Here is a 23,052-nt window from a genome sequence, read left to right on the forward strand (position 1 = left end):
ATTTAATGAAATATACAACAAAACTGATTTTAATTTTCAATACACATTTCATTTTCAATAACTGGATCCATGACTTTATCCATTTCCACCTGGTTCAATAAAATAAAATATATATTCTTGTTTATAAAAAAATATAATAATAAATTAAATATTAGCAATTTTAAATGAAAACAGTTTTTTTTTAAATTATTTTAATAGTTTAAGTAAAATACAGACAATAAAACTTGTTCATAACTAGTTAATAACTTTGATAACTATTCATGGTTAATTCTATAATCAATGGTTTTAATAAAAACAGTTAACAGTGTAATAATGAAAATGTTTTCTAGAATAATTAAGAATTACATTCTTTTTATTCATTATACTAACCTCAATTAAATTATCTACTTCCATCTTTTCACAATTAGAAGCATTTTTTTTCTTTTTGTTTCTCTTATTTTTTTTTTTCAAACTTTGACTAAATTCGAAAATGTTGACATAATTAGGAGGTTTTACTACCAACTGATCATTGACCGGTCTTCTCAAGACATCAGGTATCATGAATGGTTTTAGCCAAAGCACTAACGGTGATTCGCCAGGAGTATACAAACTTTGCGGATAGTAAAAGTTAATACCATCTAAATCAATATTTTCATGAAAAAATTGACTTTTATCTAAAAGGTGTGGATACAAATCACTAGCAGCCATTCTAGGAGCAAGCTAAAAAAAAAATATAGATAAATTACAAAATAACTGTTTTTCAATATTATATTGTAAGTTATACTTCAAACGGAAAAACATTTTTGGCTGATTTTTTATCGATACCCGGTATTTCACTGAGTTTACTTTGAATAAAGTAAAATCTAAATTCTGCCTATAATTAAAATGTAATAATAAATTTATAATTATTCATTGGCTATTATAAAACAGAAGTAAATATAAAATACATACATCAAAATCTGTATACGGCACGCCCATCCACTCAATGATATCCAAAATATAATACTTTTTTAATTTATAACTATATAAACAATCTAGAACAGTACGTTTGCGATGTGATGGACAATTATTTGGTACATGACATCCATAAGGAAATAATGACTGGAAATAATTGATTGTGGCTCCAAATTTATTAACTACTTTTGTTTTGTTCTAAATAAAATAAAAAATAATTTAATAATGTGAACTTTTTTAGTTTCTCTAATAGTTATTATTATCATACATCTTGAGCAATAACACAACAACGTTTTCCATCAGGACATAATACCGCAATCCAGTTATCAATATCTTCAGGTACTTCAAGCATCCATTCTGATTTCATCATAGATTGTGCTATATCATATGCTTCGTTACTGGGTACGGTCCCAGATTTTTTCCCATCTATTTCCTAATCAAAAGTAGTTTTACATTAATGATATTAAATATAAACGAATTAAATATTTTTAATTCATTTATAGACTAACACAATTACAGCTCTATCTGGGAAATTTATTTTTTAATGATTTATAGTTTAATATGATTGATTTAATTTTCCAGATTCAATATTATTCCAATATTGATTGAAACACTCGAGGATTTAGTATTAGATTTATAAATGTAAGTCTAAAATATTAAATATTTTCTAAAATTAAGAATTAGATTTCATTGGGTACTTAATATTTATAATAGAACATAATTTACATTAAAAAATACTGTATCTAGAACTTTTTAAGATTATATTATAGTCCCATCTCTTTTTATTAAAACTTTCAACATTAGAAATTTTTAATGGTTTATAAATAATGTTTTATTAGTTATATTTGGGAGTTACCAAAAGTAATGTAATATAAAATTTCAGAAATAATAAGGTGTTTTTGATACTATTTGTTGTGGATTATAATATATCTTCACTAACATTGATACTTTTGATATGATGATAAATAATTATACATTTTATTACTGTATAATATTATTATTTTATATTTTTATTATACCTATTATATACTACATTTTGCACATGATAAAAAAGTTGTTTTAAATGAAAAAGTAGTTTGACTATATTTGAAAATCTTAAGAGTTAAAATAAAAATGCTTTCTATTATCAAAACTATCAGACATTTCAAAGCTAATTTTCAGCTAAAAGGTTTTAATTATTTTATCTTATATATATTGTTATATATTTATATAGATATTCAATCTTATATATATAAGATATATATATATATATTGAATTTCTATATTTATATAGCTACCATCCAATTTTTGATGCAACCATCATTTTCAAAATTTCTTCTTTCATGAATTTGCCGATCACGTTTTCTACATAAAAAAAAAAATTGTTTTGTTATAATAATTTAGATTATATAATACATATAAATAATTCATTGGTTTGAAATGATAAATAATAATTTATTAAAACTTCTTCTCATTTGTATCTCTCCCAACTATTTGGGGTCGGCCATTCTTGTCCTAAACCTCCATTTGTCTCGATTTTCTACACCCCCTAAACACACACCAATTCATATCATTGTCAATTGTATCCAACCATCTCTTTTTTGGTCTTCTTCTTCAACATTATATTCATAATAACTCTTACCTACTACATTTGTTTCCTCTTGTCTCATTACATGCCCAAATCATCTTGGTCTATTTTCTCTCATCTTGTCATCTATAGACACTACACCAATACAACATCTCACATATTTGTTCCTTATTCTATCTTCTATTGTCACTCTACTCATCCATCTAAGCATTCTCATTTTTACAATACTCAATTCTGTTCTATTCTCCTGTCATCACCCAACACTGAACTAAATAGTATAGTTGGTCTCATTATACTCCTGTAAAATTTACCATTCAGCCTCATAGGAATTTTTTTTATCGCATAAAACGCTTGACGCTTCTTTCCGTTTAATCAAAATTTTTGAACATTTCAAAATTGATACTTTACTTATATATAATAAATAATATAATAATAATAATTGTACATAAAAATATGATTTTAATATTATTTACTAAATTACTTACATGAACAAAACAGAATCGAGATTATTAATTATTTCCAATAAATCTTTAAGTACGAAATCATCCATTTTATTAGAATTTCGTCAATATAATAGCAATATAATAGATATTTTATGACAAAAACGAATCAAACATTCCAAAATTCAACAAATCTTAAAGGTAAACTAAAACTACAAAGAATATTGAATAATAATCAAATTTGAACAGTCTCACAACAAATTCACTACGAACACTGTATAATTATTGGTTAGTATCGCGAAATAAAGACCAGTATAGTGTATACAAATCTTAATATCTCTCATGTATGAGATTTCCCAAATCTAAATATACCAATATCAATAAAGCCCGAAATCAGATAATAATATTTTATCTGAAAATTGTAGCAAAAATATTAATAGGTTAGGAATAATGAAATCTAATTTAATTTTCTTGATATATCAATACATAATTCTAGCAGAGGCAATAATTTAATGTTATACCCATGAAGACTAGATATTATACTAGATACTAGTTTTCATGGTTATACCCTAGCAAACAAGCCATACATTGATTTTGTTTGGTGCGATTACTAATTAAATTAAACACAATCCCCTACAATAATTGTATTCATTTTACATTATTGAATTTGGATGTATATTTTAACATAAGATTTGTAATAATATGGGTCAATATTATCAGCAGTTTGTAACCACAATCAAGGCTGGATTATGATCATAATATTAGGGAGACTAGTAATTTGTAATAAATATTAATTAAAATTAGTATAGTATATTTGTATATTGTAGTCTAGTTACAATTAATTAATAAAACAGTACTTTATATCTGTTAGCAAATGATACATTGTGGCCTCTTTCAATTAGCGGACTGGGTCTTTATCCCCATTATTGATCCAGCCTTGATCCCAAAAGTAAAACAAAACCTGCAAATATATTTTCACATCATACTTAAAATATTTTTGATCAAAAATTGACTTTTAAGAATCATAAATAGCCATGAATAATTGTTTCTTATAGAAGATATTTGAATTGATAAGTACACAACTTATCAAACAAATAACTATACTATAATATTATATCTTTCATATACATTCATGTTTTCAATAATAAGCAGACATTTTAGACGTATGGCAAGTTCATCAACAGAGCGTAATAATGTATGATCACACATTTACAAGGTTGTGCTCTTGAACATACACTGATATATATTTGTTGGTAGCATGCATGATAAATAATAAATATGAATTGATATTTATTTATTACTAAATTATTCACTGAATAAATTTTGATTACATCAAATATTTGCTTTCCAAAGAAACCTAGAATAGTTATCTGTTTTAAACTGTGATATAAAGTATTTAGAAGATTTTTATATCATTAAATAAAATATTATGTTTATAATATGAAAGTATATAAAAGGTATGCAATATTTTTGGATGGATTATGTAATAAAAATTCTAACAAAATATTAAATCAGTTGATATGGGTAAATATTTTCTTTTTTAAATCTATAATAAATTTAATTTTAATTAAACATATAATTTAATAAACCTTTAATACAATAACTTGTATAAAATGTAGCATTATAACTATTTGGTTAATTTTAAATATATAAATTAATGGTTAACCTATAAAAATAGGATCTATAAAATATTTCAAAACTTACTCTTTTTGTAAATCTAAAGTTTCTTGTCTTCGTTTAGCTTGTTGGAACTTCAATTTAATGTGAATAGGACATGCCTTGGCACTAATAGTTTCATATGTCATAAATCTAGCTTCCATGATTATTTAATCTACAAATTTTAACATAATTTAAAGGTTTTTAAATTTCTTAATAGTACAATTATGTAAATAAAATATAAAATTATTAATGGAACTTACATGTAGATAACAAACAATTGTTCACAAACGTAATTTGTGAGTCAATAATTGAAGAATTTAACAAAATTAATAAATAGATAAATATCAAGTTAAAATCGTGTAGAGATCATATTGAAACAGTTTAAAATGATTATGATTAATTAACAAAAACACAATAGTTAAAAGTAAAAATCCTTTAAAGTTTAAATCGAACCGCGTCCATTATCTTGATGTTCATATCATTTTTGGAAAACTAAGTTATCATTATTTTTATCTGTTTATTTGTGACTATTGGTCATACCTTAAATCGTGGTTTTTACCACGGACTAAGATATACGAACACAAAATATTTTCAATAGGTACACGTAAGACACCTAGCGTTATCTAGTAGTATTAGAGCTCTTCTAACATATTTTTTTTTATAAATAAATTGTCATAGAAAAGTAAATCACGTTGTCTCGTGTATACAGGGCCGTATTTAGGAATTTGACACCAGGGGGCAACAATAAAAAACGTTTCATTATACTAAATACAATTTTTTTATTTTGTAAAGAAGTTTCACTTCAAAAATATTAAATCATTAAATATTGAAGATATAAAAAATTAGCCGCCCGGGGCAACAGCACCCTGTAGCTCCCCCCTAAATATGGCCCTGCATGTATATATATATATATATTCATTGCATTAGTAAATATTAGAGTATTTACTTACTATTTACTAGAGAGTCTAGAGCTACCAAAATAAAATTTGAAATTTGTTACTTGATTACTTACCAACCTAATGTTTTCTACTTAGATATTTAGATATAAGTTACCTATCTTTATTTTTTTTAAAAAGTTTTTAAAAAATAATTAATAGGTACTATTACTACTGTAATTATTTGTAGTTTTTTTAATACAAAATTCAGACTGAAGGTACAATTTTAATATAGGAACTATTTGTGTTGTTATCGTTAATATTTATTTTATATGCAGTAGGTTTTAAATATATTTATTAAATAAATATTTAATTCAATTTGGTACTTTAATTTTTATTTATTCTATCGAATGAGCAACAGGAACATGAGCTGTTGGTAATGAACTGTAAATTATTTTTAAGTTTGTATTGAAGAAAAATTAGTTTCGCCCTCCTCTCACGACCTTAACACAAATATACCCTTGATATACTATACGAATTGCTAACAACAATAATTGTTGATTACAAAAATATGTTATCACTTATATAATCGATGGTATAGTGAGACTAGTTTATTGTTTACATTTTACATCAATATAATATTAGATTACAGATATTAATTTGTTATTTGAAATTCAAATTTTGAACACCAATCGCATATTAGCATGGAAAATTATATCTAGACAAAAAAATTTTTTTATTTAATTTTCATTAAAATAATAAATATCACTTATCAGTTAATCATGAAAATCCATCTTACCTAAAAAAAAAAAGGCCATGGGGAATCTATCTCTCATATCCTTTCCCGTGACAACGCCCATATCTCTCATCACAATAGCTCTCATGGTAAACAAGGAAACATAATGTGAGACATTGGTGATACTCATGGTAACCAATGTTTGTTATTTATTATAAAAGATATATTATATATGTAGCCTTTACTATTGGGTTTTCAATGCTTTAATTTGAAAGGTAAATTATACAAAAATAATCTACACCAATAAATAAAAAAAAAAATGGCAGATAAACAACAAGGAAAGAATTTCATAAATAAAAGGATTATTTTACAAGTAGTATCAGGTTTGAACATTTAAATGGCATGAGGAACTTAAAAATATTTTAAACAATTAATTTTATTCTAGGTTTTTATCTAAAAATATGTTGTAAATATTTATTTGACTTTATATTTGATTTAGCATTTAAATTTTAGATTGAAATCTATGTTTTTTAACTAATTATATAAATAGCTATTACTGAAAACAAATATTAAATCTTAAATTGTTAAATGTAGGTACGAATTAAATGATGTTAAATTTATTTATAATTTTTGTTTCTATATCTCGTATTCTTTTGTTACTTAATATTACATAAAATAAATTTTAATAGGTTTATTATTTTTTTTTACTTTATCACTATGGACAGTGCTTGACTTGAGGGGGGACGCAGGGGGACGGAGTATCCCAACTAATTTTCAAAAATTTTAGCGTCCCTCTACTATTATTACGTTATAAATATAACGCTTAACAAGTCTTGGGGACACTATTTTCTTTAAACTAAATAGAGTCCCCCTTCTTTATTTTTGCCAAATCAAGCACTGACTATAGAAACCCCATACAATTGCTATTTTAAATAAAATGATTTGTTGTACCCTAAAATATAATATATACATTTACTTAAAAATTGAACATTAAATTCTTAACGATTATTACTCAATATAAAATTATGATTTAGGCAAATATATTTTTAGAAAAATCAAACTATTTATTGTTGTACATTTTCAAATAATAAAACATAATTTTTATCATCAGTTTAAATTTACCAACAAATTCAAAAATAATAATCAAAACGAAATTTTTTATTTGCAACTAACTCTATAAAACATTCTGTAATTTTAAATACTTTACTTCTTAATTATTCTATTTTACTGTACTGTTTAAATATATAAACAAGATTTAAATAAAGAATTTTATAGAAAATATTTACATAAGTAATAATTTATTTTACAAATGTATTGTTATTTATTAGGTTATGGATTTGCTTTGATCAAAGGATCTATTGTGGTACATGGAACATTAATGAATAAAGGTTTAGAAACTAAGATAATTCCTGGTAATAACAATGTGTTAAAATTTGCCTCTGAAATGGTATGGAATATGGATAATGCTACTCTAAAAGAGTAAGAATAATATTTATTTTTTCAAGAAATTAATTATTTTTTTGTGTTTTACAGTTAATTTTTGTTTTATATTTAGATTAAAAATGTCCAATGCATCGATAAGAATAAATTGCTATAATATACCTAATAATAAATCTAATGCAAACATAAGACTTGGTTACCTTATGTTAAAAGTAAAAGAAGCACAAATTATGAATTCTACATCAAATGATCGTGTAAGTTATATTGATTTTATTTTTTACATTACTTAATAACTTATTTTTCAATAAATACAATATTCATTATTTAATTATAATTGTAGATTGAAGTAAAATCTTATAAATTATTGGGATCGAAAAATTGTAGTTATAATCTTAAAATGTCTTTGTATATTGAAGATTTTAATATTAAAGATGTTGAAACTTTGTCCAAAAATATTCAAAATTTGAAACTTATTGAAAATAATAATTTAAACAATTATAGTAATAATCCAAAAAAAGGTATAAAATAACTATTACCACTGTATGTTTACTTAACTTAAATTTTATTACAGATTCTACAGTACAATGTTCTTATAAATTAAGTACATTAGTAAATTTCATATTGTATATCTATTTATTTATAGATGAAAAAAATGAGTTAATTGAAGAAAATATTGAAATCAATTTACAAAATGATGATGTTAATAAATCAGAAAACATTGAAATCGATATACAAAATTCCAATATCAATACAATAGAATACAATAGAACTAATCCATAATTTTCAAGAAAAGAAATAAACCACTGTAAGTTGGAAACAAAATTGTCTAGTTGTCTAATCATAGAGATAGTATGGATAATAAATATATTAGTTTATTGCAAAAATGATTCATTATTATTAATGAACTCTATGATAAAAATACTGAATTGGAAACTAGATTACGTGATCTAGAAAAAAACTAATATTTTATTAAGTAATTAAAATGAACAGTTTAAAGAATATATCAATTTAACCTGTGTTTTGCGAGTAAAACATTTAGAAAAAAACTATTGTATGCCATTAAAATATATTTCGGACTTTTTGTTTTGTTTATATTAGTAAAAATATATAAACTTTATGTTGTTGTAAGATAAAAATCAAAGATTGTAAAAAATTGATCATGATTGCCAGGAACGATAGGAATAACAATATTGCACGTTTTAAAAAATTGTCTCTCGATTGCCTATACACAGCGCCGTCTAAAATATGTTTTTGCATATTTTATACGGATATTAAGAATTTATGATAATGATAATTTATACGACATAGAAAGCAGCTATGCTAAACCACCAATAGGTATTAGGTAGGATTGTCTTTTTGTCTATCGAAAATGTAAACTATTCTGTGCTCATAGACCTTAAAATGAGATCACACGACTGTTATGAAAATCGAATGACGAACGTCCTAACATGCGTGGAACGTACTAGTATTCGTTGTCGAGCAACATTATTTAACTGACATGACGTTGCGAGTGTGATCAATGTCTATATCTACGTCTGTGTTTTAAATTTAATATTTAAATATTACCGAGCAGTATAGGAAGGAGAAAACGTATATCTATTAAACGCTGAAAAATAAAGTTTAAGTGTTGATAATAAAACAGCTGATTATTTTGGAAAATAAAATAAAATGTTCAAGACCTGCGATATGCAATAAGTACAGTATAACACAAAATGTGTTTCATCAGGTTTTTCTGACCAAAAATAAATAAATAAAATAATTTTAATTCGTATTATTATGCAATACATTAATATTTATATAATAATTATTCAACATCAATAGTTTTAAGAAAATTCGACAACAGTAGATGGAAATTAATGTTTAGATACAAATTGTGCGCGCCAAACAACTGAAACGTTTATCAAAATAAAATTTAAACAAATTTTGATGGTCATTAAAATTATATTTTATTCGCATATATAATATATGTATTAAAAATAAATATTTTTCATTTAAAGTTAGAAAAATACAAATAGTGTAATTACTATTTACTATTATTTATACTATGTTTTATTGTTTAGTCACTTAATTAGGTAACATTTTTAATTCTTTTAAATAATATATCGGGTCGTTTTTCGTACTTGTATTTTATATTTTGCGTAATTTTCTAAAACATTTCGTTGCTATTTCGCAATTAGTAAAGAGAATCATAGAGTACAGTGAGTAGTGGACATTAAATACAAATTAAAAAAATAATCACTATACTGATATATGTTCGTTGTGGATATATACTTATTAAATCTTAAATGCACACGTAATACTCTACGTCATATCAAGGTCGTGTGTAAGTAGGTAGATCTCAAACAATTTTGAAAGTGGCAGCTACAAATTACAATACACTTATAAATTGTAGTGCGAAAAAAGCTATTGAGAGTCGAGATCATTATTACGACATTTTTTTATTTATATAATACGCATATATAATAATATTATTTTTAAAAGATGAAAGTATATTTTTTGTTGATTGTTTATAAAATCAAAGTACCCTTACAAGAAGTATACATGTATTTGAAAGATAACAACATTTTTATGTATATATACAAAAGAAAAAAATACAAGTACAGCTATTTGCTTGTTTAAATAATAAAAAACTACCAACATAAAAGTCGTTACATTGACGCAGATACCTGTAGCGATGATCTGCGGATTCGAGAGAAATGTTTGTTCTGAGTTGCAAATTTTTGGCAATAACATGAGTTAAATATAAATGAAAATCGCTAATCAAATCATAATCAAAGATAATAAATAGGTACGACATAAATTTTCAGACCTTTTATCAAATCATGCAATGTTTATTGTAGTATATAAATATATTTAAGTACGAAAATTTAGTGTACAAAGTGTACGACAAACGTAATTTTGTTAGTCACTAAACAGTGAAACAACACTGATGAAACGACTACAGTATAATTGATTATACTAAATGCAAACAATAATATCGCAGCTTATTCAAATGAGTCGAGAAGTCAAAACATATCGAAGAAATTATATTAAAAGCAATTGATTAAAGAATAAATTGGAGGGCTGGAGACTCGAGAATAACATGCGGGTTTACCGTAGTATTCCGAGGATTAGAACAAGTGGAACCGGTCAACTGAACACGAAAATTATGTTATACAAACAGTTTCGTGCGCAGGAATCGTCCAATGGATTCAAAGTTATATATGTTATGTTAGGTAAAAAGTCAATAAAAAAAATATACATTGATATCACGTCAATATCCATGATCAAAAATATCAGGACCGACAATCAAAAAATGTTGAAAAATGTCTAAGCAGCTTGGACAGCTGACTTGTTAGTGATAATACGTTATATCGATGACTGCATTTACAACGATAATTGACAGTAAGTGGAAAATGCCCAAGAGTTAAACAGAAAAAGACATTAAATCGAGAATATTGGCAATATTTAAACGAAATTAGATAACTATATATGAATTTTCAAATGGGTTTAATTTTTATAGAATGAGGATAAGGTGTATTTTTAGTAATAGCAATATATAAAAGTATATAGTAATATCTTAGTAGTATATAATAAGATCCTAAATAGGAGGCGTAGAACCCTACCTTCTTGGTGCACGTGCCTGTATACAACCAATAATATTTTTTGAAATAAAATAAAATATTTATTAAATTATTATACAATCTGGTAGCTTATAGGCGGTTTATGAAAAGTGAAAGCCAATCGTGACATTTATTATAAACACTTTGTTGCAGGGCATAACACACCAGTAAAATGAAAAAAGTACAGGGATGCTTATCAACGTATTTTAATGGTTGTTCGAGACTACCACAGTAGGGATACCGCGGACTATTTAAAAGAGATTGCGCATATTTACCAAATTGATTTGTAAATTAAAATAAATTGAATCGTTGTAAATATAAAATCATAAAAGAATATATAAATAATTAAAATAAAATTATAAAATAATAATAATGTGTAGCATTAATTATTTCAAATGTCTCTCCACGGCCAGCTGTCCTGTTGTCCATTTTTTCTCGCGCTAAGGTGTTGGTGTCCAGTTGGTCGCACCGAGTTAGTCGTGCCCAGTAGGCGGCGCTGATTTGTCCCATTTCGGCCGGTATTCTGTGTCCGGCAAAGCGACGCCTTACGAGGTGACCACGAGGTCTCGAAAAGTGGCGGTTTTTTAATTAGTTACCGATGAGCTACCACCGCACGTTCATACACATACACACACGTATACATATAGAAAACATAGAAATGTATTGGTTAACTGCAGGGGTACATATTATTATTGTACATGGGGTGTAAAGAATTCGTACGGTTCGTTTGCGCAGTGATCCGTCCGTGCTGTGTACGCGTGTAAACGTACGGATCGCACAACTGTTGCACTCGAGGCTAGGACAGCGAATACTGTTTCCGTACCTCCGGCGGCTGCGACGAGTTTTCGCCCGGCGTCTTCCATCGCCTCGCCGGTTGATGGTCGCACGCGTCGGGCCTGCGCCACCAGTCGATGACGTTATGGTAGTGCTTGACCGGAGCGCTCTCGTCGTGCAACATGGCGCACAGCCGGCAGAAGAATCGGGTGTCGACGAACTCCCCGGAGCCCTTCCACCGGAAGTACTCGTTGTACAGTTCGTCGTCGTTGGACAACCGGAACAGGTACTTGGAAAGCTCCTCCGGCGACTCGAAGTCGTCCACGTGCAAGTACGAATGGTGCGGCGCGACCAGCTCGTAGTCCTCCCTGCGGGCGCCCATCACGATCGGCAACATGTCGTATCTGCGTGTGTACACCATATGACCGCAGATTAGATTAAATGCACGGTTCGGTGACGGTGCCGGGATATTTTGCCCGGTAGTGCCGATGGGAGGCCAGAAGCAATGGTGTAGCCAAGGGGGGGACTAAAGGGGCTATAGCCCCTCTTCTTATGGGTTGTGTTTATGTATACGTACTGAACCGGTTTGCTATTATTTGGTAATTAAATGTTTTAGAGCTTAGGTACTAACTAAATGTTGACGAATAACGGGTATTTGTCATTGGTAAACACATAAGCGAATCAGAACTCTGAACGGTCCGTTTTTTTTTTTAAAGACCGGACCGGACGGATACATTTTAACTCAGACCAGAGCGATGAAATCATATAAATGAAACCAGACCGGGCTGGACCGTATCATTTAGAACAGTGGTGGCCAAACTACGGCCCGCGGGCCCACTCCGGCCCGCCATCATTTAATATCTGGCCCGTGAAAGTATTTTATATTACAGCACTTATTTGTATAACTGTAATATTTTGCATTTACGTAAAAAAAAATTTAGAATGCATTTTTTTATGGCCCGCGATAAAAAAGTTGTTTTTTATGGCCCGAGGAAAAAAAGTTTGGCCACCACTGATTTAGAATGTTCTAAAAAAGACCGAGATCGAACCGATATTTAAAGTTAAGAAACATGACGAGCTATTTTAGTGTCCCAATACATTATAATGTGAGTTAAAATAACATATTATTATGTTGGGTATTATTTTACTATGTAATGTATATATGTAAAATCATATTAAATTATTGTGTTTAAAATTATAACCATTATTGTCTTATTAAGCTGAAGGTAGACGGACCAGACTGGATTGATTTTTTTTTTTTAGACAAAAACACCAAGACTGAAAAATACCGTACCATGATCGGGTCCGGACTGGTCTAAAACAAACAATGCAGAGCTCTAAAGCGTATTACTTCTATCTACGTTAATTTATCATCGTATTTTAATAAATATTACTAAAACTATTTACAAATACCGGGAATACATTTTTAAATCTGGTAGTGAGGGGTAATGGTTGAACTCTCAAAATATTTCTTACCTAAACTGCCAAATAAAAATGTTTATTCTCTCTCATTTAAAAATCCTGGTTATGTCATTGGTCAGAAGTTATAATGTTGGGCCATGTGAGTAAAATTATAATACGTTTCTTCACTATAAATCCAAATAATATAATAAATAAAACACGAATCTTAATTGTGGATAAAGTTGTCATGTAACATTTCTATATTTCTATGTATAGGATATATATTATTTTTAATTACGCACTTTCGTTTTTTTAGAGTAAACTATTAATGTTTTTTTTTTTTGTATTTGTATAAAATATTTTAGGGCCAGACATTATCAAGTAAAACCATGAATGTGTCCGTATATATATATATATATATATATATATATGGATATGTACTTTTTTTTAATTTAAGTTTTTAGTAATATTTTAGAATAAAGTTATAAAATAATAATTAATTTTTTACAACGATTTATATTTAATTTCTTTTCTTTTATCAAGACAGATAAATACTGTACTTTTTAAATTTGTATGCATTTAATGATGAATATAAAATTGTAATGTTTGAGGAGACAATTTGTGTAATTTATAATTTTTTTGGGGAAAATGTAGATTAATAATAACAATAACTATTATTCGATCATTGTTATAATAATCATGGTAATAATAATATTTAATAAATGTTGTGGATTTTATCGCATATTTCAAGAAAATCCATAGTATGATGAGGTTTTTTCTTTATATTTAATTTTTTTTTTAATAATTATTTTATATAAAATACCAGTGGCGTATATAGGGGGGGGGGGGATTGTGGGATACAGCCCCCTCCGAAATGTTTTAAAAAACTTACAAATTATTTTAAACGTATGTTATATTTTAATAGTACTTTATGCTTATTTAGAATTTTTGTCCAACGTCAAATCGTTTTGGGACATTCTGTAAATGAAATGTAGATAAGTACCTACTGTGTCTTGTTAGTAATTCTTAAATAGCAGTGGTAATTTAACTTTGTCCATAGTAGCTCCTCCCGAAAATATTTTCTGCATACGCCACTGTAAAATACCTTATCTTGAAGATGTGTCACTGTGTTGGGTACGAAATTGAGGGGTACATATGACATACCTCCCCAAAGATTGTATTTTAGTAACCATGAATACATATATAAATATAAGATATATGTTATACCACTTAACAGAACATTATTTAAGCCACAATTATTTTGAAGTAGGTTAATCACCCTTCCCCAAAGGTTAATCGGCTTTCCGAAATAAGTTCGTTTTTACGTGCTTTCATTTTGTGGAATCGTTCATTTTAGACTAGAAAAAAATCGAAAATTAAATTGAATTAAAACACCAGTTAGGAAAGCTCTAAATCTACGAGCGTGTACAATTCACGGTTTCCAAACGAATTTTTAACAATTAAATGGACTATAATACCATTTACAATTTAAAAACACCTAGTGTAGTATTACTTGAATACTACTCATTTGTAGAGACCTAAATGAATTCTTAATTGTATAACAAAATTTTCTTATTTTTTTTTTTTGAATACTGACTGGTATAAATCTATCAAATATAAGTATCATCAATCATAATTATTTACTGGTAACCAACGAATGTTCGAACGGATAAAACGGGTACACGTGCATATTTATTGTTCTATAAATACTAACTCTGATGATAGTCATATAATAAACTAATGTCAAACAAATTCGATTGAAATATACCATCAGATACCTTGGGATGCACACTGAAGAAACTTTTTTCATGACTCATGTTTTATGAAACTGTTGTTTCATGAAACTTGTGATTTTGGTTTCAATAAAAAAGTTTCGTAAATTGTATATAGAAGTTTTATTAAATATGCAAAAAATGTATCAAAGGATTTACTACTTTACTAAGTAAACAAAATTGAATAATCTCTGATATCATTGTTTACTATTATCATGTTTTTGTTATATACGGTCCAACTAACTGAACTAAACGGTGAAAATCAACTTGAGACATTCTATGGAAATTTTGGAACTTATTTTCATCTATTTTCACTTTTAATTTAAATCGGCGGTTAATTCCTTAGCAACTAGATATGTACTATGCTGTTTATATTTTAAAAGTAGATGAACCCAATATCTATATTTCCTTTTTTTGTTATGAAGCTACCAATATAACATCAACACATGCTCATTATCAGACGACATTGTTGAAACTATATATTTTTAGTTTATTAGTTTATTCGGTGTACGGCGAATAAGAAATAAGTTTCATAAAACTATTTTCATGAAATTGGTTTCTTAAAAATAGTTTCTTCAGTGCACAGTCCGTCAGTTATAACTGTTAAATATTATAGTAGCCAGTGGGCACATTATATTTACAAAATTGTATTAATTTTTTTTTCATATATTACAAACTTACCCAAGTCCCTCGACAAAAAACTTTTCTGTTATGTAATTAATGCAATTCGAATCCTCGAAAGCCAAATAGTATCTGTAATCTTGTCCCAGTATTTTAAAGAACGTATCCGATATTACATAGTTATAATCTCCGCATTGACCATAAATATCTACTGCGATATGTTTATTCAACTCGCGCACGTACAATATTCTGCCATTGTCCGTATCACACTCCATTATGACCGCCGCAATTAATTTTTTTTTGTTCTGTGCATAATTACGTTGCAGTTGTTCTCTCTGGGTCACCAATGGATTGTTGTAGTATGCCCATCGCCTGTATGGTACAACAATATCACTGTCGTGTCGATACGACACAGTCCAGTTAATGAAGTTTGCACTAATATTGTCAAGTTTCGTGTAGTACGCCGACTGCTGGATGTAAAATATTCGTACCTGCAATGAACACACATAATATTGAGTGATCCGTTTCGGAAAGTATTGTGGGATGAACAATTGAAAACTGAATTAATATTACAACAGCATATGTAGTGGCGTCATTTGCAGGATGCAAGGGTGTGCAAATGCATCCCATGAATTTTTTTTAACACTCACAATATTTTTTTGATCACCAATATAACATGAACTAGTTCATCGAAACGTCTAATTATCGAATAAAGTTAGTTTTGATCAGTTGTATTATCTAATTCAGCGGTTCCCAAACTTTTTTTTCAGCGGTACCTTTTTTTGGATCCAATTTACCCACCGTACCCTGCTGTGAACTACATTACAGAACAAAAAAAAAAACCTATTGATAACCAATTTTATTAATTTTATTAAAATTTAACTTAATAATTAATTAATTATTAATTATTTATAATTATTATAAATCAATGCATTTTTAAACTTAAAAAATAAATAGATAAAAATTATTGTTATTATAATTATAATTATTATATAAATTATTATAAGGTTAAAATGAGAATATCCGAATATATAATAGAAAATATTACATTATTTGTTATAAAGTTTTTACGAAAACCATAAGGAAAAAAAATTTTATACTTTTTAAACTATTTGTTATAAACTCTACGTAGACCGCGGTGCCCTTAGAAAATGGTCGTGGTGCCCCTAGGGCACTGCGGTGCACAGTTTAGAAATCGCTGATATAATTGATTATTGAACAATTTGCTGTAGTGATCCATATAATTTTGTGTTAAAACAAAATAAAAACCATTTTTGTTAACAAAATTATTTTTATTTGTTTTATAGTATAATTTCTATGAAATGATCTACATTTACACAAAAAAGCTGTCGAAAAAAATTCATGGGATGACTCGACCATGCGAGCAACTGGTACCTATTACTTTAGATTTTCAATATTGGTTTTGCATCCCATGAAAAAATGTGAAATGATACCCTAAGCATATGTTGTTTTTTTTTAATATTTTTGACCGTACTTGGTTTGCAATACTCGTGGACAGTTCATAGTCGATAAAATTGTTGCGGAACACAACTGCATCCGCTTCATATAAATACTTGGCATTTCTTATAATCTTGCATCTATCTACCGGACAGCCGTTCGAAAGAAATTCAATCTGACCATCTTCTATCATCCAATTCTTGTGGTCATTGTAAAGTAAAATATTTTTTAACGGTGCGTTTTCATACTTGTAATGTGGTGGCACGAACATAAGCTGTTCTTCCACGCGATCACCAAGCATGTGTTCCTCCGGCCATAATTTTGAAATCCGAACTCCAGTTTTGTTGTCCACGAGATCTCTCTCGGGGTACCTTAAACCATCTAACACAACCAGTGTGTTATTTGGTATGAATATGACAATGAATAATTATTATTAAAGCGGTGTCAACCAATGCGAAACATAACATTGCGTGTAATAATTTACCACGTTTACATTAAAATATAAAAAAAATTATTTAATTGAATATTCTATACCTTTGAAGTACCATGGTAAACGTGACTTTGAAATTTTGTTCCAATTAATAACAGGGACTGGTGTAACGTTTATAATTGAGGACTCTAAAGTGGGCGGGCTCTGTAAGTTCAACGATTGTATACATTTTAATATTCAATTTTAACAATTTAAATACCTATATTTATGTTTCAATAATTATAAACCAATACCGTTATCCAATTTCGCACTTTCTAAACCCACATTAAGGGATTTCCCGAATAATTACATTTGGCATTAGTATAATATTTAGCGATTGGTTTATCGAGTTATATTTATTAAATAATTATTATTAATAATTTAGAAATTAATAAATTATTAATTAAATAATAAACTATAATTTATTATTTACCTGTGTGTAATCTTCTTGGGTTACGTCTGATTTCTGTTGGTTTGAATGCGATTTATCTGAGTATTTTTTTTCTCTTATTATCCAACAAGACTTGAAAACGCTATAGACTACAACGATAAAAACGACGAGGACTAACAATAGTTTAAGAAATCGACTTAAATTACGATAGTTCACATTTATTTTCATATTTATGTTTTAATTGTAAATAATTGCTACAAGTATATGGAAACGTTTAAAAATTCAGAATTCTTAATTTATAAATATAAACTTAATTTAAACAGGATAATATACTAATCCAACTCTAAAGCTTTTCAATGCATTCAAAATTAATTTAATGAGTGTAATAACACTAGTGTATCTAAAAAATTGTACACGACTAATATTCACATATGTTATAATCATATGTTTAGACAACTGCGGTATACAAGATAGTCACGTATTCGTGTATACTAAAATAATTTATTCTTAATGACATATGTTTTTTTGTTTAAATTTCGCGTAATAAAATATTCATGTTTGTTTCCGAATTATTATTTTATCATATCATATGGTATGTTCATTTGGTACAATATTTTTCACTGAAAAACCACCAATGTTTTTAAAAAATGTAAAATCTTGATACGTATCCTCTAAATAAATATAATATTATTTTTTTTTTTGAGTGGTCATAAGAATTAATATCATCAATACTCAAGGACTGATTTTATGTGAAGAGGTTGATGCACGCAAAAACGTGTTCGGCAAAAAAAAATACCATATAGTTACGCACCACCATACATTTATACTCTAATTAATGTGTTAATGTTGGTTAATTTTATTGATTTTAGTAATATTTGATCTAACTTCACTCACGCTAAAGTTATTATTTACGACTAAACAACAGTTTAATGCTTAGAGGCTAATTTACAGATGAGAATTGTTGTTTAAGTGTAAAATAATTTTTTTTCGTGTTCACATTGTATGTTGATTACTTTCATTGTTTAACGACACAAAAAAACTGATTGCAAATAATTTTTCCAATAAATGTACACACAGGTACGATTAATTTTTTTTTTTTTTTATTATTTAAACTCTGTTAATACAATTAGTTTCAACAATTATTTAATATAATATACGATTAATTTAAAAATATATAATTTTACAATTTATATACTGTGCATGTAGTTGAAACTTCTCGGTATTATATTGATTCCAAGAACAACTGTATATATATCACATAAATTCATTAATTTTTTGTATGTTTTCAACTTGTACACTTGAGACCTGTTTCACACACAACGACTTCGTTTGTACGGAAAAAAAATCCGTCCACCGATCCGTGTGAAAGCCAAAATTACTTTCATGTTTTTACTACCAATTAAAATCCGTACGGATATGACGTATCCTCATGTGGGAAACGAGCCCGTCGAACGATTTATAGTTTAAAGTTTGCTTCTGTTGAACTACTTCGCTCTGTGTTATTTCGAATTCAATCATACCTATTACTTATTGCTAACTAATTATTGATAGTTAATTTGTTTTGTAATGATTTGATTATTATCCTTATTATATTATACTACACAATTTTTTATTTTTAATAAATTAATCTGTTCATACACCTACTTCCTATTAAATCATTATTTATGAAATTATAAATGCCTCGCCGATTGTGGATCTAGAACTTTGGAATAAAGCGGCACAGCAATTTCGGTGAAACATTTTCACTTTTTTAAATTATGATTAAATATAAACGGATTTATTTATTAGGTATATTATTTATTATAGATCGTCACAATTCATTGTATGATCTATAATAAGTATTTGCGGTGTCGGCGGCAGTGTTAGCCGGTTAAAAACGGGGACGCCTGACTGTGGGGGAGCGCACATATCTGTATTTTTTTTTGCCGCGTTGCGCCGTGGAATATTAAAAATTACACAGTTATAAATTAATAATTACTCAATCAACTTAAAAAAATTGAAATCAAGCTTAAATCCTTTTCCGTGATAAACTCTTTCAACCAAGATAAAAACAATCCAGAAAATCGAATTAGTAGTTACAGAGAACATGCGTAACAAAGATTCTATTTTTACATTTATATATATTTATGGACATTAAATTCTCTTGATGCATTTTACAAACGGTCATACATACAAGCATGGTTTATCTGTGTATATGACACAAACAATGGTTTTAGTTTTTTTAATTTTTTTTTCTTATAAATTTCCATTTTTAGTACAAGTGATAAATTCCCTAATATTTCTTTTCCAAACTTATAAAATTCCAAGTACGCGTAAACAAAAGTTGTAATAATATAATCCAAGAAATATTCATTCGTTTTTTACTTTATACTTCAGAGACTGAGTAGAGAAGTTTTCCTGGTTAAAATTCCACTAAGTTAAACCTTTTTATATTTTGAAATATTTTTAAGCATTCATTTGAATAAGTCCATATAATAATTTCACGTTGACCAAAAAAAATATTGGCATTATGTTATTGTTAGAACGAAATAAATACTTTTGCATGAGTTCAATGAAAAAATAAAGTTGTAATATTTTATGTTCATGGTATATATTTGCTTATAGTATAAATAATCACATAATATAAAATATTCATAGAGCTAAATAACATTTGTATGTGTGTGTGTGTGTATAGATACAACGAACATATGCTTTTAATAATAATTATAATATAATTATTATAAATATTACATAATATCCGTGTTTTCAGATAAACATTTTAAGGCATATAAATAATGACAATTAATGTGTGTAAAAATTTATATTTTATGTATTTTAACAAGTAATATTAATCATGCCACATGATTTTATACATTAATCAAATGAATCCACTAACTATTTTTAAGTTACTTATTCACAAAATAAGTCATCAAAATGGATGGAAAAATTATTAATTTTAGGCCAAGTGTCCACCAAAATAACATGACGTGTGGCTTGGCAACTGATGTAGGAAGTAGCATATTTGTATCAAAATTATAAACAAAATATATTTAACGCTAATTAAACTGGGATAATAAATTAAAATAAACGAAAGTGATATGACAAACGTATACGCATATACGTCGGTATCAATAAAATGCAGTATGTTCCATTTTATGCCACATGCAATATTGTTATAATGACAAGTGCTTGGAAATTTAAATTTAATCATTATATTAATTTGTAAAAGATTGAAAGTATTATTTTTTTTTTAAATTTAAAATGATTCAGTTTTTAATATATATTTTTTGGTATTATTGAGGCCAATTCATGTTTAATTTTTTGATTTTCTTTCCAATATGGATGAACCCGATCAATTTTTTTTATTATTTTCATTATTTAGATTTATTAAATTCACTAATTCTAAAACACTCTCACCGTCTAATGTCGAAGACATATTGACAACTGAGTAATAACTTGGTATAAGTGCTAATAGTTACAAGATATTTAGGTAGGCGTTGTGTCACACCGTACGTAATTTTGTAACGCGTTTGTTACATCACTTGCTATGCCATACGTCACATTAATTCGGTGGGCGCCCGGTTTTATACTTTGATGCAATGACAGGGTCAATTTCGTTAAAATGTTGACATAGATTTATAAAAGAAACTATGATTTCCTTCAGACATTAGATGAACGAAAAAAACTAGCAATTTGAATGCGTTGAAAATGTTTAAAGCAATATATGTTTTTAATAACTTAATAGTAGATTTATCTGATTATTATAGTAAGTTAAATTATTCCAATTAATGTCTAAATCACCACGTATTCTTGCTGGAGAACACGGGGTTAGGTTAGGGTGAACATTTTCGATATTAATTTAAAACAATCGGACGTACAGATTACCAAGCTTTAATAGATGTACTATATATTCTAATGAAATAAGCATTAATCTTAAATTAAAAATGTCTTTTACCCTTGAAACATTTATTAAACTTAATGAGTTTGATAAATTTTTCGATTGAAAATTTTATTTTATTCATGCATAATAATAGATAAGTATAACGTTAACAATTAAAAATTTTTCTAATTACATTTTTACTGATAAAACGGCAAAATAGACGGTATACTAAATGTTTAATTTATATTTATCACAAAAACTATGCTAATAGTTATTATTTTCTCAAAGTTTATCTATTCATATACGTTCCGATTCACATATAGTTTGGTAAATTATTTTATACATAAAATAATTACTAACGAAACACGTTGTTTTTATTTATATACTTCAAATGCATCGTTTTATTGGAATGTTTTAACTATACCTGTCATAAAAATGGGTCGTATCCGTGTCTTCGAGATAGTAGTCAGAAGAAGCTGGGCAGAAGATTAGGGGAAAAAGGCACAATCGGTCCATGTAGTACACGAAACGTCCAGCCACACCATTTCGGCTTCGTCATACTAATACATTATTAACTTAAGCCAATAAATGTAATATTAGAGAAGACCGAAGAGACACGCATTGGAAGAGGATAACATGTTATATTTCAGGCGTAAATGTTATTATTTGCGCCTACAATTTTCGTGAATAAAAAAATATCACTTTGTTATCACAGGAGGTACAAAACGATTAATTGTGCAATGGTACTATTTCATAACAATAATTAATTATAGCCTATAGACATTACAATGTACAAATTATGTACAAAAATTCTTGTTGCTTATAAAAGACTATGTATGTATAATATTATAATGTATATTGCTACAACGTTCTACATTATTGCAATGGATTTCTGTAAAATAATGCAGTTAATTAATTATTTTACCACAAAAAAATGAGTTTCTTAAGTCTATAATTCAGTCGATATTATGATGATTTGTTTAAGATTCACAATAATAATAATAGTAATAATAATAATAATAATAATAATAATAATAATTAATAATTAATAATTA

The 23,052-nt window shown here is 27.4% G+C and overlaps 3 protein-coding genes across 5 annotated transcripts; 1 reads left to right on the forward strand and 2 right to left on the reverse strand.

Annotated features, from left to right (window-relative positions):
* Nucleotides 1-5,070, reverse strand: LOC112687398 (snurportin-1-like). 3 transcript variants are annotated; one of them, XM_025560079.1, is made up of 8 exons: nucleotides 4,860-5,070; nucleotides 4,645-4,771; nucleotides 2,211-2,277; nucleotides 1,202-1,366; nucleotides 931-1,131; nucleotides 764-853; nucleotides 370-699; nucleotides 1-89 (listed from the first exon to the last, which is right to left on the reverse strand). In XM_025560079.1, exons 2-8 carry the CDS (start codon nucleotides 4,758-4,760, stop codon nucleotides 30-32), a joined length of 1,029 nt encoding a protein of 342 aa, XP_025415864.1. In that variant the 5' UTR covers nucleotides 4,761-4,771; nucleotides 4,860-5,070; the 3' UTR covers nucleotides 1-29. The 3 variants fall into 3 exon arrangements, with proteins under 3 accessions (XP_025415864.1, XP_025415867.1, XP_025415866.1); XM_025560082.1 differs by lacking the exon at nucleotides 4,860-5,070 and adding an exon at nucleotides 3,798-3,901 and having other exon boundaries at nucleotides 4,645-4,732; XM_025560081.1 differs by lacking the exons at nucleotides 4,645-4,771; nucleotides 4,860-5,070 and adding an exon at nucleotides 2,986-3,754.
* A 1,459-nt stretch (nucleotides 5,071-6,529) lies between these two features.
* On the forward strand, nucleotides 6,530-8,251 carry LOC112687455. Its single transcript, XM_025560178.1, has 4 exons — nucleotides 6,530-6,593; nucleotides 7,539-7,689; nucleotides 7,766-7,904; nucleotides 8,222-8,251. The coding sequence occupies exons 1-4, from the start codon at nucleotides 6,530-6,532 to the stop codon at nucleotides 8,249-8,251; spliced, it is 384 nt and encodes a 127-aa protein (XP_025415963.1).
* A 3,639-nt stretch (nucleotides 8,252-11,890) lies between these two features.
* Nucleotides 11,891-18,492, reverse strand: LOC112687479 (glycoprotein 3-alpha-L-fucosyltransferase A-like). The gene is made up of 5 exons (XM_025560202.1): nucleotides 18,181-18,492; nucleotides 17,813-17,912; nucleotides 17,316-17,659; nucleotides 15,881-16,311; nucleotides 11,891-12,430 (listed from the first exon to the last, which is right to left on the reverse strand). The coding sequence occupies exons 1-5, from the start codon at nucleotides 18,364-18,366 to the stop codon at nucleotides 12,049-12,051; spliced, it is 1,443 nt and encodes a 480-aa protein (XP_025415987.1). The 5' UTR covers nucleotides 18,367-18,492; the 3' UTR covers nucleotides 11,891-12,048.
* Nucleotides 18,493-23,052: the final 4,560 nt, after the last annotated feature.

The sequence above is a fragment of the Sipha flava genome, unplaced genomic scaffold (assembly GCF_003268045.1).
Source record: "Sipha flava isolate LNK unplaced genomic scaffold, YSA_version1 34_pilon_pilon, whole genome shotgun sequence".
NCBI classification, from domain to species: Eukaryota; Metazoa; Arthropoda; class Insecta; order Hemiptera; family Aphididae; genus Sipha; species Sipha flava.

What these genes read in the sequence shown, in the direction of transcription:
- LOC112687398 (XM_025560079.1), bottom strand. Translation starts at nt 4,760, where the DNA reads ATGGAAGCTAGATTTATGACATATGAAACTATTAGTGCCAAGGCATGT. An exon ending in GTTGTGTTATTGCTCAAGAT is followed by an intron (nt 1,132 to 1,201) that starts GTATGATAATAA and finishes TATTTTATTTAG; the next exon opens with AACAAAACAAAAGTAGTTAA. An exon ending in AAAATGTTTTTCCGTTTGAA is followed by an intron (nt 700 to 763) that starts GTATAACTTACA and finishes TTTTTTTTTTAG; the next exon opens with CTTGCTCCTAGAATGGCTGC.
- LOC112687455 (XM_025560178.1), top strand. Translation starts at nt 6,530, where the DNA reads ATGGCAGATAAACAACAAGGAAAGAATTTCATAAATAAAAGGATTATT. An exon ending in TATTTTACAAGTAGTATCAG is followed by an intron (nt 6,594 to 7,538) that starts GTTTGAACATTT and finishes GTTATTTATTAG; the next exon opens with GTTATGGATTTGCTTTGATC. An exon ending in ATTCTACATCAAATGATCGT is followed by an intron (nt 7,905 to 8,221) that starts GTAAGTTATATT and finishes ATTTTATTACAG; the next exon opens with ATTCTACAGTACAATGTTCT.
- LOC112687479 (XM_025560202.1), bottom strand. Translation starts at nt 18,366, where the DNA reads ATGAAAATAAATGTGAACTATCGTAATTTAAGTCGATTTCTTAAACTA. An exon ending in TTTACCATGGTACTTCAAAG is followed by an intron (nt 17,660 to 17,812) that starts GTATAGAATATT and finishes TGGTTGTGTTAG; the next exon opens with ATGGTTTAAGGTACCCCGAG. An exon ending in TTTTTTGTCGAGGGACTTGG is followed by an intron (nt 12,431 to 15,880) that starts GTAAGTTTGTAA and finishes GTACACACGCAG; the next exon opens with ATACGACATGTTGCCGATCG.